General features: G+C 35.9%; 1 protein-coding gene across 1 annotated transcript in view; it reads left to right on the plus strand.

Moving 5' to 3' along the window:
• Positions 1 to 22,379, plus strand: part of TRDN (triadin) — a 221,442-nt gene that overhangs the window by 65,895 nt on the left and 133,168 nt on the right. The window contains 6 exon segments of the mRNA XM_054279039.1: positions 6,060 to 6,119; positions 8,811 to 8,870; positions 10,229 to 10,288; positions 12,804 to 12,863; positions 13,171 to 13,365; positions 18,036 to 18,095. Of these exon segments, the coding sequence (XP_054135014.1) occupies positions 6,060 to 6,119; positions 8,811 to 8,870; positions 10,229 to 10,288; positions 12,804 to 12,863; positions 13,171 to 13,365; positions 18,036 to 18,095 (495 nt within the window).

A 22,379-nucleotide genomic window follows, 5' to 3' on the forward strand; every position in this document is an offset into this window, starting at 1 on the left:
CATAATAAGATTCTCCTGCCCAAACTTTTCCAGAAATCTTTTTTCTAGTAAAAGTGCAAGAAAGTTGAGTGTTGATGAACTTCCTCTGGTGCAAAAGGCATGAAGTGAGTTGGGCAAGGAAGAAAGTAAATTTATAGGCCAGTGGGTGCCACCCAAGTTAGGAAGTCATAGCTAAGAGTGAGCCAGGTGTGTATCAGAGATAAGAAAAGTTCCATTTTAAGAACCTGCTCTTTTTCAAACTGTTTAATCTCCTATAACTGGCACTCTCCGAAAATGCACAGAGGAACTTGTTTGGACTGGTTTTCAGAGATCATACAAACAAAGGTGTTTTCTGGGATATCTGAAGGGGGTTTTTTTGCCTAACAGAGCTCCTCCATAAAGTCTAGGCCATCCCTCTAACGCACTGGTGCTCAGCTTGATAGTGGCAGGAGGAAGCAAGAAGGAGGCTTATTAAAAATATTGTGTGTACACATACACCCTCCCTCATGCAATTAGATTCATTTCTGCATCTATTCTTAGTGTGACTTTATAGTATTTTACACCTCTGTAAAATGTTTTTATGGTATTTTTCAGCTCCAGTTCTGCACTAATCAGGGTCATCTGAACTGCCTGGAATGGTTTCCCAACTACTTAATAAATCATGTTTTATCAAAATGAATTTTTTAGGATACCAGTGGGCAAGCCAGACAATAATGAACCCATATCCATAAGCAAGGATCCCAGTTAAGGTCTTTTCAAGCAATGTAATCTAAGAACACAAATGATGTTGCACTCTTGGCCAAAACAGCCTCTTGTGTACCATTTAATCCATACAAAAGTGCATTTCTTTGCACAAAATAATAACATTGCAGAAATTATTGCAAAGAAATTATAAGATGCCAGAAAAAAAAAGTGTTCAGGTGTCATTAGTTAAATCCCATTATTTATGTGCCTGATAATGCAGTCTCTAGTTATACAATCAGTTGCTGAAGTACAAAACAATTTTTTTCCTCTAATTTGTTCTCATGTTTTATCTTAACAATGCAACTTGTACATAGGAGGAACAATGACAAGAAAACTTCTGTCTGGCCCCTGTCTACAGTGTGATAAAGGCATGAATCCTTAGGGAATTTTACTGTTACCTTCTAAAGTACCTTCAGGAAATATGCACAAATAGTCTTTTATTGTTTTTAACAGAAAAAAAATTCAGAAGTAAAATTAATATTTTTAATAGCAAGAAATGGAAAAAACATTTCTGTCTTCTGCCCAACATGAGGGAGCACTAGAGTTTTAAAAGTAATTTTATTGTATTTTTTTGAATAGTCAAATCCTCTGAGTTCAAGTCCCACAATTTACAAGGGAGTTCAATCTATAAGCCTCGTTTTTAAAAGATTGAAGTGAAATATGAGGAACAGTTATAATGAATAAAAATCCCAGATGGAAGTGACTGAAATTAAAAGATTCAAGCAGTATTGAGAGCTGGGCAAACTGATGCCCTAAAATTTGCTTTTAATTAAATATTTTGATAAACTACTAGCAATAATGTCTATTCCAATTATTGTAACCAATTTAATCTTGGAAAGAAGAAATACTCTGAGAAATAATTTCACAAAGCCATTGGTCATGCTTAAGAGCCCTGAAATCAAATTATTTCATGATAACATATACAAGTTAGGGTCTTTCCAATTTGGTATTTGTGGTATTAGTAATTTCACGAATGCAGTGGCACCTGGACTGCGTGACCAGGAGCTTGATCATCCAGCAGAGGCACAAGGGATTGATTATCTTTCTATACAAAACTCTCCTGAGCATCTAGATATTATGTTCTAGATAGATTTTGCAGGACTTTGAGTTGCTTCTGGAGTCTGTTTAAGAAATAGGTGATATAATTGTTATTACTATTACTACCAATAAGAGTTAATTACACATTATTTTGGCAAAAAGTTAGAACAATAGTAAAAAATATCGAGATAAAAGTATATGTAAGTACAGAATTTCTGTCTAATGGAAGATCCAATGACAATTTCTGATTTTTATGGAAAACTGATCTTACCAGTGAAATGAATTGCCCTGCATTTCTGGGAAATAGCTCTAACTGAAACAGGCATTGAGAAGGAATGGGAAAACGTTTATTTACTATATGACTTTTCCCAAAATCACTTCACTAATACATTGCTGTTGGGGTGAGGTATGGAAGAGGACAATGTAATGATGGTTAATTTGCTGTAGCTAAAGACAAAGTATTTGAGACAGCTAAATAGATAAATAGAGCTAGATCATACAAATCCTAGTGTTCTAGAAACCCACATAATCTCACCAAGTTAATAAATTAAAATGCCTATTTTGCGCACAGACAAATCTGTCTCGCCCGATTTCTCAAATTACAGCTACAACTATGCCTGCATTAACTTAAATCTGGAGAACATGGTACAGATGGCAACATAGCTGTGGTTTCCTAAAATTATGTATTTGAACCTGGAAGTCTGTGCCTCTCTCCAGACCAAACCATTTTTTTTTTTTCAACATTCCTTCAGGAAGAATTAAGTTGTAGCCATCTAAAGTTGCTTTGCTTCCGAATGAAAGCATCTAGTCAGAGATTTAATGCTCTCTGACTAATGCACTCCAACTTCATTGTATTAGTTCATTTATCTTAACTTTCCTGAGAGTGCTGCTCTGTAGACAAGCACTCAGTCTGTTAGCTGGAGCAAGCAGTCTCTGCTTCATGCTTACTGCACTCAGCACCTGGCTTTGCACTAAGCAGCAGACTTAAGACTTACTCAGCTGGAAACTATTTTTGCTTCTTTTAGGTACAGAAGTAGTGCCTTACTACACCTCTTCTTTTCACACTTTCTGTTTTGGAAGGTGGAATGTCTTTGTTGGAGAACTATCCAAGACAAACTAAATCACGTCCCCCTTCACTATATCTTCAATTTGATGCAAATAAAATCTATGATGCTGATTGAAATTAGGAAAATCCTCTCACATATATGCAACCCTTCTTATTTTTATTTTTCTGTGAAGTAGATAGCAATATTAAATTTGGAATACATAGTTGAATTACCTTAAAATTTTCTATTATGAGCTTCTATTTTAGATTATTTATAAATTTATCACACTCCAGTCACTTAGGATGAGATTTCCCATGTTCATTTTTTTGCCTCAGGCTGAATTTTCATTCAAAGACATGCAAAAATGTTTCAACAATTTCCAAAATCTAGGTTAGTGAAAATTAGGTTGGGATGTTATATTTTTTGCAATGTTAATAAGACTTCAGTCTGAGCTTATGACTTTTTGGTATTCGCAAAGAAGTCCAAGAAAATTCCTATTAATTTGTGGAAAAATTTTAGCTTCCACTATTGCCAGAAATCTACTTGACTTTAAGTCTATTTTTTCTTATGGTTGTCACCAGCGTCCTAGTAGCAAAAGCAATAAAAGAGGTGATCTTTTAACTACAAAATGTGTCATAAAGCTACTAAAATTATTGAATTCAAGTTGAATGAACAGTTTTAGTTTCAGCATTTTTCAGCTGAAGAGTGTGCAAGTAGTCTTAAAAACTTTTTTTATGTTTGTGCTCTTTCTTCCCCCTTTATATTTTAATGGAAACTAACATCCAATCAATTCTAATTTTTTCTCACAGAAACATGGCAATATGGCCAGCCAGGCTAATTCTAAAATTAATGATTGTACCTGGAACTTTGGGCTTGAGAAAGAGCAAGTATTAAGCCCTTGACAAGGAAAAATATATCCAAATGACAAAATATGGAAATGATCTGTAGACAGTGATGTATTTTCTATGACAGAGTTTTTATAACTACATATAAAGTTGAACAAGAAAATATTTCAGGGGAGATTTAATATGCTAAGAAACATCCGATTTACATTTGTCCGAACAAAAGCTTCAATAGATTTTGTTGGTCTTGTGACTGAAGAGTCAAAAATGGCCAGTGATCACAGCCCTGAAACATGAACACTTTAATTTTTGGCAGCACCTGCCCTTCCCAAATAAGGGAAGCCATGGCTCTGACAGTGCCCATAAGAGGGAATGATAAACATTACAATCTGAGATTAGCAACCTCTGAGGCTATGGGGATATCAGCACACAGGATAAGGCTCTCAAACTAACCAGAGATCACCTTCAGCCTATAATTGGGAAGAGAAAAATAGCTTATGCTTATGCCAGCCTGGTCTCTGCTTATCCACATTCCAGGCTCCCTGCCCAGATACATCAAGTTACTTTTCTTTCTCAAGAAGGGGCCAACTTATCCCTTCTTCATGTTTTAAGCTGCAGTCCACAAAAAATATTAGTATTTCCTTGTGGTTTTGCTGTTTACATCATTTTGAGAATGTGAAACAAATTTAAATTAGATTTTTCTATCCACTATCAGTTCTCCTGACATTCAATTCAGTTAGTGTTGTTCAAGGCTCATTTTATGGGTTTGATCTGTGGATATGGGTTTTGTTTGTTTTGATTTCTTTTCGGTTCTTTGGTTTGTTTTCCTGTTGTTATGTGTTTTTTTTTTCTCAAGTCATGACATAAGGAAATGCTATAGAAAAACCACTTCAAATTTTAAAAAACCCACAATAATCTCTCTTTCACAAGTAAGATGCCCTGTGGATAAAAACAAGCTTTCTGATTATCAATCTGTTCTGCATAGTTCAGCTGTATTTTTTGGCATAGAGACTACAAGAGCTTTTGTTGAATGTGCAGAAGCTCATGTTTCGCTCACACTGACCATCACATTGTTTGCAAAACTCTGCTGCTGGTCCTGCCAAAACTGACAAAAGTGCCTAAGATAGAGCCAGCATCTGCTAATACAAATGCAAGATGTAAAAGCATGTTACAATTTCTGCAAAAATACTCAGTTTGGAGAATGTTTTTTTTCTTGGTATGTTCCTAGCTCTACTACAGCATTTGGATGAGTTGCAGTCTGTAATTCATTCAATAATACATTGCTGGTGCTGCTGTTTTCTGGTGCTGCTGTTTTCTTCACAGCCTGTTTTTCTGGTGTAAATTTGCTGTCCACATTCTTTAAAGACTTTGAAATATCTCTCTTCAGTCTTTTTCAACTGTACGGCTGTTTTTTTATCACAACAATTTATTTGTTATGACTGAAAGTGAATTTTGGATAACCCAAACACATGTGAGACATAATGAATTTACTGAATGTTCTGAATGATTTTTCTTAATCATTACAACTTGCTTTTTAATGTGAAAACACTCAGCCAACAAAAAAGTGCTTGCCCTTTTGTGAAATGGCGTTCATCACAGAGCTGGTGAAATGAATAGATACAAAAGCATAATGTGCTTGTTTATAAAGCTCACTGTCTTCTAATCAGAATTTGTTTTACTTTTTTCCCAGAAACCTAGGTACAGGAAAGAAAACAATATTTCCCTGAAATTATGAAATTCTAGTCTTTTAGTAGTATGGGTTTACTAGGAATAAAACCATTAGTATGTGGGATTGAACCACTTCATACCATGGTCTGAGACCTAGGTGGGCAAGAGAGTCTAGAAGGACTCGTGTTTGCCTGCCTCTTGCAGGACATGGAGTCAGTTGTGTTTTGAACAGCTGCTCTTCCTGAGGTTACACTCTGATTAAAAGAGATGTTTTCTTGTTAATCCATCCTGTGACGGAAGTGACAGCTAAAAATAAAGAAAAAATAGCATAGAAAGCAATATGCTGGTCAGTTTTTTTGTTAAGAATAGAAAGCAATGCTGTCAAGGGCTGAAAATAATTTCCTCTGTCAGAAATCTAAGAGTCAGGGTGGTTGTGTAATGAGACCAAAAGAGAAAGGACAGATTAGATTGAGGTTGCTGAATAATCACTTCTTTCAGAAAAATGTGGTCTGAAATCTGAAGACTTATTCAAGGAAAATATTTCTCTTGGACCTGGAATTAGATGTTGACATTCAGAAGGTCTATACATCATCAAGTACCTGTGACTCAGAGCTAACATTCATTATTTGGGTTTATGAATGCTTTTCCTTGATCATTTTCATGAGATAATAAGTGTTTTCAATACATCTAGATTAAAGATTTATTATGAGCTGGGGTTTATTTTTTTGTTTATTATTTGTAGCAACACAGAGAGACAAACCTGAAAAACAAGAAAAAACTGAGAGGAAGGAGCCCCCAAAGGGTATGTATTCAGCTTTTGATATTCCCTGCCTTTTTATCAGTGATTCAAAATAGTCTAATCTATTGACTCTGTTCTTGTAATCCCAATAATGTTTAAGGATGGAGGAGGTGTTGTGAAAGCCAGCTGGAAGGAGAATGAGGTTTATAAAAACAATTTGAATAATCACTCTACAGAATAGCTGCAATTACATTCAGATAGTCTTTACTGTACTAGTAAGTTAAGTAAAAGTACCTCGAGCACAAATTGGTGTTCTTTTTATTCTTCTTGAATAAATCCAAGCATATTATTTGCCCTTGAGAATATTTTCCACCAAAAAGTAATTAGTCAATTATAACATACTGGAAATGGTCCATGTAGACATTCTACTTTGGAAATCTGCTTAAAATAGAGAGAAAAAGGGTAAAAAGGAAAAAAGAATAAGTTCCTCTCTTAATTTCAGAGACACTGGGGAGAGGTTTTAGAGAGAATTTAATAATTTCCTAGCGGTGTATGCCAACAGCAAATAACAGATCTGTTGTAGGAGTCAGAACCAGGATACTGCTTACTCTCCACCCACAACTCATGAGTTATCTCTGGGTTACAATAGCCCCTGTCTATTTTACTTTTTGTGAGGACATTTTAGCCAAATGAAATTTTGGTGGTGTGCACCTACTTGTCAAAACAATTCTTCTGAGAACATGTCCTTTGCACTAATCTATGGCTAATGAAGTCTTGGGCTGGGGCTAATGAAGTCTTGGGCTGGAGGAAGAAAAATATTCTGAAAAAGCAAACAGGCCAGTGATCATAATTAATTACAAAAAAAAAAAACAAAAAAAAAAAAAAACAACAAAAAAAACCAGAAGGGAAGACCAAATATCCAGCCACAGCAGACTTGAACTCAAGTGAACTTCCTGAAAGCTGTGCTTGACAAGGCCTTTCTAACAGTCTCTGATTGGAGCTTTTCCATTTCATATAAGTAATTCAAAGTGCCTTGAGCTAACAAGACTGATTTTAGAAGTTAATGGCAGGCATATAAATTGAGTTGTCTCTTAGAATGAATATTTATTGGTAGAAAATAGAATGGTGACAACATGGGAAATTTTTTCTGGGGTTTAGAAAAATTACAAAGCAAAAGCAATAATGTCCCATATTAAAACATGAATTTATCTTTAAGAATTCTGTTATAATGTGGAAAACCTGTGGAACTCTTCAACTTGATTTCACAGGAGAACAATATTTAATCTTTTATTAAGTTTATTAGAACAAGAAAAAGATTATCCCAGCCAAACTCAGATAGCCAGTGGAAAGAAAAAAGACAATTATACTGCCTTAGCTTGCCATAAATCCTATTAATATTCTGAATACCTAGTAGTATTTTTTCTTGAAGTCAACTATTTGTTTTATGTAGTGAACTATTGCCAAACTGCTATGGAAATACTACTGTGTACAGAGATTCTCTGTATTCACAGTGCTAATAAACATTATTTCCAGACTGTACATTAAATTTCATAACTAAGACTATGAATGTGTGTCTTTCTGAGGTCCATTTCATTATAGTGTGACTGAGAGACCCTAGAGACTGCATCCCTGTATTTGTGCTGCCTATTTTATACATTAAATACATTGCCTTTTCAAGATCAAGCTAATGGTGCATATAAATAGCATCCTATTCTAATCTATAATCAACTTCTGAGATGAAGTTTAAGAAAGTTATTTAATGATGCAGAGAGTAATTATAAGTGTCTCAGTCACTTAGCAGTGTCTCAGTCAGAGATGTCAGCCATATTCTCAAGTATTTCATCACTATATGGCTTAAAAATGTGGGAGCCTAAATATTGCCTACCACTCTTTTTTGCATCCCGTTACATATTAATTCATGGTACTGTAAAAGAAGTTTTTATCTCCTCATGTTAGACAAAAGGAGTTTTGCTAAACATGGATGAAATCTCCACAGGAGTGAGACTTAAGCTAGGCTTGCATTTTCACAGCTGTTCTTTCAGAAGTGCTCTAAAACCCACACACTTATTTTTCATTTTCTGGAACATTACAGTGTAATTGCAAAATCCTAAGAAAAGTGAGTGGAAAATGTTCTGTGAAAGAGTGGATAGCATAATGCAGTTTCCACTGTCATAATGTTAGTTTTGCTTTGCACATACTGGGTATCTAATTATGGTTCTGTTATCGTCATTGCAGGGACTGATCTCAGCTAGTGTCCATGTCTGTATCCATTACTAACCATCCCTATCCCTTACTGGTTATCCATTTCAAGCAAGCCACAGATGTATCATTTGCACATGTGATTCTCTCCTGCTCCGAGATTGATTCCAGGGTTTTTACAACCTGTGTCTGTCTGAGTATGGGGTGGCCAAGGTGAAGCCCTCTTCCTATCCCAGGCAGCAGCATTTACTGTGAGCTGTGCCTTAGTAACCAACAGTTTTCTGGAATTCTTCTGGAATTGACAGACAATTGCAAGAGCTGATGTTATGCAGCAAGCAGCTGAGGCATGTTACCATGGCAGTAACTCGTTAGCCAGAGCTGGCTGCTCTCACCCTGTAGTATGATGTACACTGGAAAAATATGCACGGGCAGCTCAGCAGTAACACACTCTTCCACTTAGTATCCCAAGGCATCCATGGTGAAATTGTTTTAACAGCTTAATTTTTCCCACTTTTTCTTTTTGTGTATATATATAAAACTTTTTTTCTTTCTTAGTGACAAGTAAAGACAAACTGGAAAGACAAGAAAAACCTGAAAAAAAGGAAAGGCATGCAGGTAATTATTTAATGTCAGAATTTATTTTACATTAGGAGGTACCCTAAAGCTTATTCTCTACTCAATTTCCATTTATGTATCCCTTTGATTGCAGAAAAAAAGTGTTATTAAGTGTTATGAATAAAAATAATGAAATCATAACAAATTTGTAGTCTTACACACTAAATAGCATTTAATATTCCTTCTGCATGTTTTTTGTTGGTTTGGTTTTTTCCTGCGGAAGGGAGATAATATATTTTGTACTCTGGATTAGTGTAATCTTATGATAATCACTGAGTATTTCCAACACTTGCAATAAGAATGGTTGCTAAGAGACTATGGTCACCCAAGAAAAAGGCACCTGACAGCCCTTTCACAGAGGTAATCAGGAAGGCCATGTGGAAAAAATATGCATTTTAAATAAAATACTGCACAGGGCCACTGAGTATGCCAGGACCAGTTCTTTCAGTAGTTACTTGCAGTAAATAGAAATCTAGCACTGTTTTATCTTCCCCAGTTCTTACTTTGTTTTTAAACACCAGCTCCATGCTCATGCATACATTTTTGTGTTCCTAGGATAATCTCATACCCTGTACTCAGATAGGGAACTGTGTGTTTTCACACACATGATCCCTGTAGGTCACCTCAGGGCACATCAGCCCATGCATATATCAGTTCTGCACATCCATGGACAAGCTACTGTGCACACTTTATTCCCAAAAATTAGCAAATCAGAGCCTAAACAGGAGAATATTTCAGATTATCCACTACTCAGTGACTACTGCATAACTTGGGTGTATTCTGAAACCTGAGCCAGAAATCTGGGAACTACAGAGCAGTTAATTTCAATTTGTAAGGTGGAAATTAAAAGCAAACAAAAAGTCCCAAAGAACATTAGTTATAATGTCACTGCAATTATATTTGTAATTAATTATAGTGCTTAATCATTCATAGCTGGAAAAACTGTTAGTTGTTCTGTGGAGTTCAGAAATCCTTCAGAAAGTGTCCAAAGTAATAAACAAGAAAGCTAAAAAATAACAATAAACCAAAATAAACCAATAAAATACAGAATATAAATATATTAAAAAAGAAAAAAAGCAATAGAAATAAGTACGACTCTTTTTGACTCTTTTCTTTCATGGGATTACTGGAGCTAGAAAGGCTGCTGCTCCTCCAGCCAATGGCAAAGACCTCAGTGATGGCAGATGAGATTTTGAAAGTTCCAGTTCCATGTTTTGGCATCAACAACAAACAGCAGCAGCTGAATCAATCTTTCTCATTCTTTGCATGCATGACCATTGTGCCTACTGGTGTTTCTTCACCCTTTTTCTCATTCAAATGCAACTTTTTTTTATAAAGATTATTGGTTTTATTTCTAGCTGTTCACAAAGAGAAACCTGTAAAGCCAGAAAAACAAGAAAAGAAAGCACCATCTAAAGGTATTGATGATCATTATTAAAAGTTGTACAATTTAAGTGTTTGAAATCTTGGGAGAGTGTGGAGATAAGTATTTAAAGTACAAAGCCCTTCTAGTTCATGTAGAACACTTTTTGGGTGTTGTCTCTTTTGCTTAAGGAGGTCGATCAGCCCGAGTGAAACCTTGCTCAGCAGATTTTTTTGTGCTTTACTCACCTGTTTAGATGCATGGAGTTTATTACAAATCATCCTTACACAGCTGAAGAATGAAACCTATGACTATTTTCTTTGCATTCCCTTATGCCTTTTTCTCCACAAAGGGATTCAGTAATTTGCCTGCAAAGAAGTTTTTCTCTTGTGTATTAGTTTTCAACTGGATGCAGACTAATGCAAGAGTATTTACTATCTCTCAATCTGGGTCTTCCATCATATCCAAAAATAGAATTTCATTTTCTTGCCTTTATTTTTTTCAATAACATTTTAATTTCAGTATATGATTTGCACTGTCTTCTATGGCAGCAGTGGCTTTGGTTAAGATTTACACATCTAATAATTATCATATATATTATGAAGCAATATTGTGTGAGACGTGATTTTTTCTATTCTTTTGACTGATGATTCCATCTTTGGCTATGTTTTGGGCAGGGAAATTTAAAAATCCAATTGCCTTGCCCTATTATGCCATTTTTTAAAGACTAACATTTATTATTGCTTGGCATTTGAATGTTTTTCTCTGAGGTTAGATATTTCTCCATGGCAGATATTTCTATAATGAAGTTCATTTTCAGTCTTTGTCTCTTTTTATTTTACTCAGTTGATTCTTGAAGAAATAGTATACAACCAAATTCATATCAGTTTGTTATGGCATTGAGATTAATCCCATGATGTTGAGATGCATGAATTAACTAGGTTTAATTTGAATATGTTCAGACAATATAGATACAAATGTACAAATCACTCTTTTTTTTTACTTTATCATAGTCTAAGGAGAAATGTAAAACAGAAAGTAAAAGTGAAGAAAGTAAGCAAGCAGAATGAAGACTTAAAGCCTTAAAAAAACTTTGAAGGGTAGCCGTAGTCCAGTCTCTCTTTTACAGGGATATTGTTCATTTTTTTTCTACTTTCAGTGTATAGCTTGAAAGTGTGGGATTTTTTTTTCATAAAATGAAATCATGCTGAAGTAAGCCAGAGAAAATAAATGCCCATAGTGTCTGTGTTGATTTGGAAAGCAAATAACTTCCAAGAATCACTGAGATAGTCCTAATAAGCAGCCGGCCTCTTTACCCATTTATCTTCTGCTAGCTAACCCAAATAATCACTCAGAGCCTTAATGTGTTTAATAGCAGCCATGACTCCAGTCACTGGCTGGGAAATTTTCTGAAGGATTTGGACACTGTAGCTGCAGATCTTTGTGGCTGCAGTGTGACATAGCCATGCTGCCCTCTCTTGGGTGGTTTCCCTGCCATGAGCCCCTATGGCATCAGGGCATGAGGTCAGTTTTCCTCAGCATGTCCAAAGGTGCATTTCTGCCAGCACTGTGCTGCTGAGTTTTTCATTGCCAGGCCCACCTCCCTTTTCTCAGGGATCTGCTCTAAACTGGATTAGCTACCAGCAGTGCTGAGGGGCTGCTTCAAACCACTTGCAGTCCCTAGGAAATGAAATGTTCAGGTTCTGGCCAGCTCTGGGGAATGGACGTACTGAGAACTGTGTGGCTACTTCCCACACAGTCAGCAGGTTTTCTTTATGCTCATTACAGAGACTCAAGGTAATTCTTGAGACTCTGGTAAAGGCTCCAGAAAGCCTCAGTGATATGAGTGGTTTTTAAACACATCATCTAAAAACATCTTAAAAAAATAAAACCAAGTGTAAGTATCAATCATGTCTCGTACAGGCTGGAGTTCCAGGATGGAATTCAGTTAGAGAGGATTGTTATTATGTAATTATCACTTGAAAGAAGTGTAATTGACTCTCAAGGCTGGTTTGTACTGGTATTCTGTCTGGATGGTAACCAGGAGGGCAAAGATAGAGGTCTGCATAAAATTTTAGCAGCCTTTCTGGAACACAGTCGTGTGTGTGTGTGTTTACACAGTGTATCTTATGCAGACATGAACTCACTCAAGCTGGGCTCTGAAGTGAACACCAGACTTATGGCTGTGTTTGTTGACAATGAGACCAAGCTAAGAAAAACACCTTTGTGCAAAACAAATACAGCCACATGGGTTCCTGTTGGCTGTAGCACAAAGCCAATTCCGTGTCTGCTCAGCACTTGACATGAGCAAGTTTGTTTCATCTGGAATATGTAGTAAAAACATTCCCTAGGAAGCTTCAGATCTGTGTGACTCACTTGTCTTCTTGTAAGGGAGCCTCAACAGATATTTTGAAGTTTTTTACCCCGCTATATGAAACTGAAAACAATTTCGAAAACTAGAAAACAGGAATTGTAAGGAAATGTGAAATTTCCAGAGATGATGTGTTTTGGCAAAATTTTCTTGTTCTTTGTGAGATTTTTCACTAATATACAGTTGTTCTCATTTCTAGTAACTCAAAAAGATGCACCTGAAAGACATGAAAAAACTGAAAAGAAGCCTCCTCCCAAAGGTATTTATTTATCTATACTACAGGTTTTTAAGCTGAATTGACATTGAATGTGTAAACTTTATTTTATTCAAGCAGAGATTTTAAATGTGTGTGAGAAATCAGCTGCATGAAACTAAAATGAAATGAATATATAATCAGAATTAAAATGTTTCTAGAACATCCAGGGTTTAATTCTATGCTTGATCCCTTTCAAAATCTGTTGAATTTCAAAATAAAATTTTCAAGTTTTATTGAGAATAAAAGTGGCACTGAATATTATGTTGGGGGAAGAGAGTGACACTGAAAACTTTTTCTTTATTGTCTGCAGAGGAGAAGAAAGTAAAGAGCACTAAAGTGGAAGCAAAAGTCAAAAAGGAAGTGAAGGATGGAAAAGGAGAAGCAAAGACGGCAGAGAAGGTCAAGCAGGCAGAGACAAAAACAACAGAAACTGGGCTAATAAAGGCCAAAACGAAAGTTAAGGAGGAGAAAGCTCTTCAGACTGTAACTAAATCGGACAAGAAAGGTAAACAAAATGAGGAGGAAACAGATGAAGATCCTAAAAAGGTAGTAGGGAAGAAAGCAAGAGAATGGAGATAGATCTGTCAAGGACCAAAGTGCAACCATGAAAAACAAAAGCACAGTACAAATAAATTCCACATGAACCTCACACTGCTAGGACGTGATTACAGAAAATAAGTTTAAGGTATATAATCAGAAGGCTCTAGAAGGTTTTCATGGCTAAAGTTTCATTTTCATTTAAATCCTTCTTTACCAAGGACCAATTTCTCTTCAGATAGATCTGAGACTTTGTGGATTTGCTCAGTAGCATCTAACATAGTAGATTGCAAGCAGAGTTATTTTTGAAAATTCAGACTGTCCAATAACCTATTGGGAATTTAGGTTTTTTTCTACATCTGCATGTGCCCTCTGTAACCATAAAGAAAGTAGCAACAGTGTAAAAGGAATGTAATAATTTATCTAACATCATATTGTACGAGGCAGTCAGGTTGTCAGGTGTTGTGCATTATAGTGACATACCTGCCTCATATAACTTAATGTGAACAGCTTCCAAATTTCTTCCAAAAAGGAAAGAAATCCTGTTGGTCTAGTGTAAGGAAGAAATTAAGTGATTAAACAAAGAATCAACATGCATCAACACCAGATGGTTAACAAGGTGTTAACCGTGTGCTCCACTTTGTCAGAATAAGCCTGCATTCTTCTAGTCCCAGGTTGCACAGACTGCTTCCCTGATTTCCCTGTGGCATTTCCATGGCACTGAGTACAATTTTGTATGAATGAAGGCAGCAGGACCTGGCTTTCTGTGTGAAGTGCCACACTGCAGCCACGGGATTATTCTGACATTGAAAGAGGCAGCTCAGTGTTGCATAGAGCCCCTATCTGATCCTTTCAGCTGTTAACCACAGATAAATTGCTGTGCCTGAACATCAAAGAAGCTGTCCCTGCCTGGATATCTGAGTCTGCCTGATCAGATTCTTTCAGAATTTCATAACCATTGCCCTGGAGCCCTTAGGAGTTGCCTAAATTATACTTTTCTAGAAAACTGAGAGAGTTTGACACATAGCCCACTTTCTGACATACATAGTGTGCTGAACTAGTATTTTTTAACATTTATTTGTATTCCAGTTAATTTTGTCCTTCACTTGAGATGTTGGCACCTTTGAGGCATGGAATCAAAGCAGCATCTATCACACTGATTGCTGTGACCAAGGAAAAAGTTCAGCAAATTGTTCAGTTCACTTGGGAGGTGAAAATCTCTCAATTTTTTTGTTTGTTCTGGAAGAGTTTCAGTGCACAGTGGGGCATGCCCCATACTGTTCAGGATAAAGCTCTCGAAGGGAAATGCTGTGCAGATGACAACAAAATATTTTAAGTAGGGATCAAAGATTACAATAGAATAGTGGTGGTTTTTTGTTTGTTGGGCTTTTTTTTTTTTTTTTTGTTTTGTGGGATTCCCAACAACTTTAGCTGATAAATATTAGCAAAATGATCTATCTTGACATCAAATATTAACAGATCATTTTGCAAGTCTGCTTTAGAGTGTTACCCAGTGACTGTGCATGGAATCCCAGCAGGTGAAAATGAGAATAAGCAGATGGAGTGGAGGAAGGAAGGAGCCTCTTCAACTGCCTTTATTACTGGAGACAGGGCTCCCCACATCTAGTGGAAGCTGCATTTCCTACTGTGGTGCTTCCTTTTCCCACCAAAAACCACTGCTGCCCTGCTGGATGCTTTAAAAAATTCATCTTTATGTTTCAGTCCCACTGTGACCCAAGGTGAACATAATCAATGCAGTTTTTCAGAGATTTCCTGATCCTGCAATCTTTACTTGCTCAAGGGAGTAGTTCTGCCAGCTTATCTGAAACTGTAAAAAATACAGCAGTGATCACATAAGAGTTTTTGCATAGTTTCATACTGAAATTAAAATTTAAAAAGAGAGGTCATCTTCCTGGGTAAATCACATTACGCCCAATGACAAAAAAATGAGTATTTTTATCATTAAGAATCTAGTCCCAAATTTTGACATGATCTTTTAGTACTTATATGAATATTTGTGTCATCATTACAGAGCTATGGGTGAAAACTAAAATGTGAAATTCCCCTTTTAATAAAGGACTTTAAATTAAAATGGATTTTTAGCCATGAAGAGGCACTTGAAAAATCATATTCATTTAAAATTCCTTAGATTTCAATCTCTACTGATTGGTATCATTCCTATAAACTTAAATAGGATGTTATAGTGCACCTTGCTATGCCATATGGAAGTTATATTTTTGTTATTGAGAGTTTTACATTCTGCCTCCAATTTCTTTTTTAAATCCAATTTTTTAAGTAGAGTTGCTAAAGATATTATATAAGGAGAAAGTAATATAAAATCTTATTTCTGAGGTACAATCAAGATTAAGCCTTTTTTTAAAAGTTTATTCAAATCACATTTCCACAAAACAAAATAACCCCAGAAAAAAGCCCCCACAACAACAACAAAAAAGAGATAAACAAAATCAACAACACAGTCTGGTTTATTTTTGGTCCATACTACTAAGTTTAAAGAATCGATTATTTTAATATCAATGCAATGGTGTGATTCTAGGGCCTTAGGTTATGTCTATATCACAACTCAGACAGAACCAGCACAGGCTTGTGCTCTGCCCTGGCACTGTCCATGCAGTGTGGTGTCCCCTGCCATCGTTTTGTTCTGTACCCCCTTGCAGTCTTTGGTACAATGGCCCAGATGGTGCAGGAAATCTTCCCGACAGGCAGCAAGGGTAGGGGCGGCTTGTTTTGGCAAAAGAGAACTAAGAGAAACAGGGTTTTGTGCAAGAGCTGTGCCCTGCAATTTGCTTTCTGGGCTGAAGTGTTGGAATTGCTCCACTTTATTTGTAAATACTCACTGAGACCCTATTGCAAGTGCGTCAAAGTCAGTAGCTTTTGGTGGGCTTAAGGAAACAGATCTCTATGTGTTTTCTCACACACACACTGTTTTTTGAGGGTGTTTTTTAGAAGTATCATATAGACTTAGGGCAGATACTGTAGCCTTAAGGAAGGAATGCAAAGTTGGAGTCAACCAGAATGATAAATTTGAATTCTCAAATATGAAAGTAAAAATTATTATGAATATTCATCAGAGGTTTTAAAGGCAATGTTTACAGCCACAGCCCTGAGTACATGCTCAAAGTTTTGCCCCAGGCTCTATAATCCTTACTAGTATGGCCCATGCCACCTCACTAAAACAAAACAGCTGGCTAGGCTTCTATCAACTAGAAAAAATGTTTGTATATTTGTTGAGTTGGTAAACCTTTTCCTAATTTCTACATCTGCATAGGAAATAATGACTAGAAAGCAGTAGTTCTTCATCCAAGGACTGCTGTATCAGTCAACAAAGCAGCAGTCACACAAATGCCTCAGCATCAAGTGATACTGATGTAGCAGTGACCTACATATGAAAGTCAATGATGCAACGAGTGTCACAAACTTGGCAATTACAGTTTGCATTTAAATGTAACAGCAATGCTATTTTAAAAACTTTAATTATTCCAAAGGCAGCATAATTTTATTTTGGAGTTGGCAATGGGGAGAGAAAGTGGATTTGTGAGTAGGACAGAGATGCCACAGGAGGTGGAGAGAGGAAGAGATGTAACTACTACAGTGTAGGAACTGTGCTAGAAGAGTCTTGGACACAGGGATGAATATGCTTCACTCAAGGAAAACTGAGAACTGACTTAGCTAACCACAACTGGCATTTAGACATCAACATTAGCTTTCAAAGCAAATGCTCATTAGAGTCCACTGGGGCAACAAGATTTTTTTTCTGACCTGCTGAAGAATACAGCAATATTGAAGTTATTTTGTGCTCAGTTAAAGCTGATAATTTTCCTCACCATTCCCAATGTTAGAAATTTTTATTAAGCTCTCCAGCTCTGCTTATGTATAGGAGAAATCACAATCAACACTTCTGAAATCAGCATTTTATTTAGATTCAGAAGCCTTTATTTTTAAAAAATGTATGTGTGTGTATATATATATATATATATATATATATACACAAATTTGATAGATGTATTATACAAATTTAATATATAAATATGTATTTTTAAAGGTCAGTGTTTGGAAAATGATTCTGTAGTGAAACAGTAGAAATCTGTGGAAAATCTTGTTGCTATAGAAGTGTAAGTACGCAGAGTTTTCTTTATATTCACAAAATATACATATTTATTATACGGGTAAAAACATATTAACAAAATACAGTGATACAAAACCTTTCTCTAAATTATCTATCAGCTGTCTGTGAAATTGATATTCATGGATGATGAAAAGTCTATGAGACCTGTGGCTAGCACTGTGCTTGTTTGCCTGGTACCTGTGCATGGGGTTAGGATATATGCCAAGCAAAGCTGGCCCAGCAAAAAAGGTGGAAGCTCTGGGACACTGGAAGTTCTGCACTTCTTGGCTAGAGGTTTTGAATTAGATCTGGACAACAAATTGTCACTTTCTAAACACGTGAACCACTTGAAGGTCAGGAAAAAAACCAGAAATATATAGTAAGTAAGACCACCTATGAAAAGGCTACTGAGATGACTTTGCACTGCCAAACTTTATCTTCACTGTTAAATACAAATGACATTCTAAATTCACTTTCTTCATTACTCTTTTTTTTTTTTTTTTTTGCTCTGTTAGATCAATATGCATTCTGTCGCTATGTGATTGACATGTTTGCACAAGGGGATTTTTATCCAGGTACTTTCCTCTATCATTGAATTCTGTTCTAATATTCTGTTTCCCTGCAAGTTTTTGCTCCTTTATGTATTAAAAGTGTGGGTTTTTTATTATTGAAAGGTCTCACAAGAGCAACAAAGAGTGTGCAAATAGTTTTAATAAAGCATAAGAGCTAATGGCTGTTTTCTTAAAGCTTCTAATTTTCTGTCTACAATGCATGAATTAAAATCAAGGTTATGTTAAAAGTAGAGTCAATGGAAGGCTGTAGAAATTGCTGAAATTTTCCATGCTTCTTTTGGCTGAGATGCAAGAGGAAGGAGCTTATTGTTAATAGCCGATTATTTGGTTTATTGGGGTTTTTTTTCTCCACAAATAGCAAGGCTTAACTCCAGAATGCTTCAAAAATAGAACTTCCATTGTTGCTAGTATATAAAATACCTTAACTGATCCACCACTTCTGTGCTTTATCTTCTCTCTTCCCACATCTTCATGCTAATCTGTTCTAACACAGACACTTAATTCCTCACTGAAAAAAAGAAGATAGAGCTTCTAACGATGAATGAGCATCTTCTCACACTATTATGTCAGTCGACCCTGACCTTATTTAATAAATACTCTTCCTGCTGAAATCTAGACATACTGTAAAGAGACATATCCCTAGGAGTGAAAAGCAATAATATTCATGAAAAGAGTTAAGGAGAGAATATTTAAGGACACTCTAAACCTTACCAGCTTTGTTTGTTCAGTTATTTGCTCAACAAGCTCTCCACAGGTACACCTCTGAACTAGTTGTTGTTTTTCTTATCTCTGCCTTGTGGCTTACATCCTCTCTTGACGTGCCCAGGCTCACACAGAGCTGGAAAGTCATAAGGATGTGGCTGAGAAAGAAAGACTCTCACAAAGGGGAGAGGGAGGACACAGATTTTTGTAGAGAGAAAATGAACAAACTTGGGATTCAGCAGGGAGAGGGTTCCATCAAAAGAGAGAAAAATACTGCATCTCCTCTAGGACTTTTAAAGACAAGCAGTTATAAACAGAGGGACTGCTTTAGGCTCAGAGGGGGAAAATGATTAGCTAAAACTTACAGAGACTCAGTCATGGCTTGAGTTAAAAAACAGCACCCTGCACCAATGTGAATGACCTAGTTTCAGGATTTACACAACTGTACCATCAACAATTCACTTAAGAAATACTTTCATGGAGATCTTTGGGATCTTTCTTACAGTTGCCCTGACATTTACAAGCAGCAGCAAAAAAGCCCTTTGTTTCTCAGAAGGCTCCCTGGCCTGTTTGACCCTCTCCTGAGGCAGAGCAAATGTGCTGTACGAGGGACAGTTTGGGTTTTTCAGTTTTGACTTTTCCAGCTACAAGTAAACTGGGAAATCCATGAAGGGGAGCAGTGAAATAGAGAATGAAGTCTCTAATGACTAGAATTTCAGAAGATAAAAGACATGACTCTTCCAGTGTTTGCTGTGTATCATACCAATGTGCTATGACAGACTTGTGGTAAGAAACCACAGGTTAAAGAGCTGAAAGACATTAAATGGACATAGGGTGATCAGATGGCCTTACAAGTGAATGAAAAACTAGGGTGATAGGTTTAGACTACAAAAAGTGGAAATAAGTCTTAAATTATCTTAAATAATCTAATTTTTAGGTGAAGTGGAAATGGACTACTCCTTAACATCTCCCAAAGTCCACCTGGAGTTCCATCTGTAAAGTGACTGCCTTTTGACCTCTCAAGTCACTTGTTGAGCCCTGAAGTTAGATGCTGCAAATGGTTGTTGTGCTGAAGCCAGATGCATTTTTGTGGGAGGGGAAAAAAAGCATTGCCTTGAAAACAAGCTTTATTCAACCCACCAGCTGTGAAAGGCAATGCTGGAACATCCAGACTTCAGAAACACTGCTCAATGTTTCTGAGAAGCAAAGTAGAGGTCAGGTATGATCAGCCTTGATTTATGGAAATCATTGAGAAGAGTGCCACCAAACAGCACTCGATTAGTTTGTTACTGTCTTTCTCAGACAAAGTGCTCATTTTACACCATCCTTTTGTGAACAGAAGTATCACTGTAATTCATTTTACTGAATAGATAAATGTGGGGAAAACACCCTTAATAACCCTAATATCCAATTAGAGTTACGATCTGGTATATTTTATCCTTTTATCTGTCTATATATTTTATGGTAAGGAACTTTGTCCAAACAAAGAGTTCTGAGTGCAAATCAGCTGAGGAATTGAATTACAGTCACCTTGACTCTACAGTTCTTTCAAACATGGAATAATTTCTATCAATCTCAACATTACCATTTGTGAAGGGGAAAAAAATTTTGTTATAGAAAGTTCCTTTGCACAGACATATTGGGATTTTCTGTGATTGATTGCAACAAACATGAATAGCTGATTCCTTAGGAAAAATTTATAATGTCATTTTTAGTTATATCATTCAGCATTTTTTCTTAGAAAGTACTTTTGCAGTGTTACTATTATAAAAAATCATATAAATTACTATAAGATTAGGGTTTTTTATATAAATATTAAGCAAGAATTTATAGAAAAGTAGTTCATTTTGTATAGCATTTTATAGTGCTCAAACAATTAACATTAAAAGTAAAATTCAGTTCTTTAGGTTTCATTAAAAAATACACTTCTTAAAATACATCAAATAAAGCATTTTTTCAGTCACATCAATCTGTTGAAGGTCAGTTAATGCTCCTATGTTGATTTTAACAAATGAAGCTGAAATATTCTTCACCTGCTCAAAGTTTCATCATGACAATGCAGTCTTAGCTATAAAAAATGAATGAAATGTACACAGGGAATTCAAGGAAGACATATAAGGAAGAATTTTTGCCAAGATGCTTCATGCAGCATTAGCTGGTTTTCTCATTTCATTGGTAGTATTTGTCCTTGATACTGACAAATTTCATGGATGTTCTCCTTTAATCCACAATAATTGTATGAATATCAAATAAGTTCTAAGACTAATATTTTAATTTATTTATTATTTAAATTATTTATTTCATTGAATTTTAATTTATTTATTTCTCTTTATGAAAGAGAAGTATTTGAGGTTCTCAGCACTTTACAATGATAATAGTGGAGTTTTAGCCATAAACTGATTTTTTCTAATCCAGAAGTCCTTCCCTTGAATATCATGACTGCAACAGTGACCAGTTGGGTTCTGCTGATACATTTAGAGGTAGACCACTTGAGGCCTACTGTACACAGTATAAAAAACTGCTTTCTGATTTTATCTCTTGAGAAATCGGCCTTAAAAATATTTTTTTTACCTTCTGTCTAAAATGCTTATGATAAGTGACAATTTCTCAGAGGAACTGCTGAACCACCTTTCATAGATTTTCTGGTCCTATTTGTCCCTGGACTACAGTTGCTCAGCCGAGACAGTGCTGTCTCAGCATCATTAACAAATCACTCTGCCCAAACTGCTTTGTACTCCTTTTGTCTGCCTGTAAAGAAAGAAATAATATGCACTTCTTTCAGGATTAGTTTTCCAAGTTTTCCTTATAAAGATTAAAACCTTAGGTAGAAAGCTTGATTATTTAAGAACGTTAGCTCTGACTGTGGTACCTTTATTTTTCTATTGGCATTTCTTAAGTCCAAGATAGCATTTTTCATGCAGAAGGTCACTGACATATAGTTTAATGGATATAGTCTATTCCATGTATTTGATAATTTGTTTGATATTCCTATTTTTTTTCTCAGTAGTATTTCTAATGTTCTTATTCATAGTTTATTTTTTTATTGGTAGGAGAAAGGGTTCTAGTTTAGTGGAAATTTTAAAACTTGTTTTCATAACTATTTTTTTATGTTAGAAAGTTTGAAATCCTCACCCACGTGGAAGGATTTCAGGGGCACTCTTTGGTCACTCTTTTAGCATGGAAGACTTGATACTTTAAGTTAACTGGATCGACTATATTTTCTTCCCCCTGTGCCATAAGCCTGTTTCCTACTCTTCCCCTGCTTTCCCTGCAATGCTTGCCAGTCTGGCTCTAGTCTGGCAGATCAAGGAGCTGTTCTGATTAAATGCCTGTTTTGTTTTGCAACTACTGAAACTGGATTCTTGCATGTCTATCTTCTGCATGGCACCTCAGCATGTTGTTGTGCATGCTGAATTAAGAGTGATAAGCATGTCTTGGGTATTTAGTCATGAAATGCACTTTTTTTTTTCTTCATGGGCATGTTATCTACTTGTGATGTGATGTGATTTTCTTTTTAATCACTTAGAAGTTTATTTTGCATGCATACCTTTACTCTGTTCTGGTTTTGGTTAAATCACTTGCATT

The sequence above is a fragment of the Melozone crissalis genome, unplaced genomic scaffold, assembly GCF_028551555.1.
Source record: "Melozone crissalis strain CALT ecotype California unplaced genomic scaffold, PUWL_Pcris_2 ptg000027l_1, whole genome shotgun sequence".
Classification (NCBI taxonomy): Eukaryota; Metazoa; Chordata; class Aves; order Passeriformes; family Passerellidae; genus Melozone; species Melozone crissalis.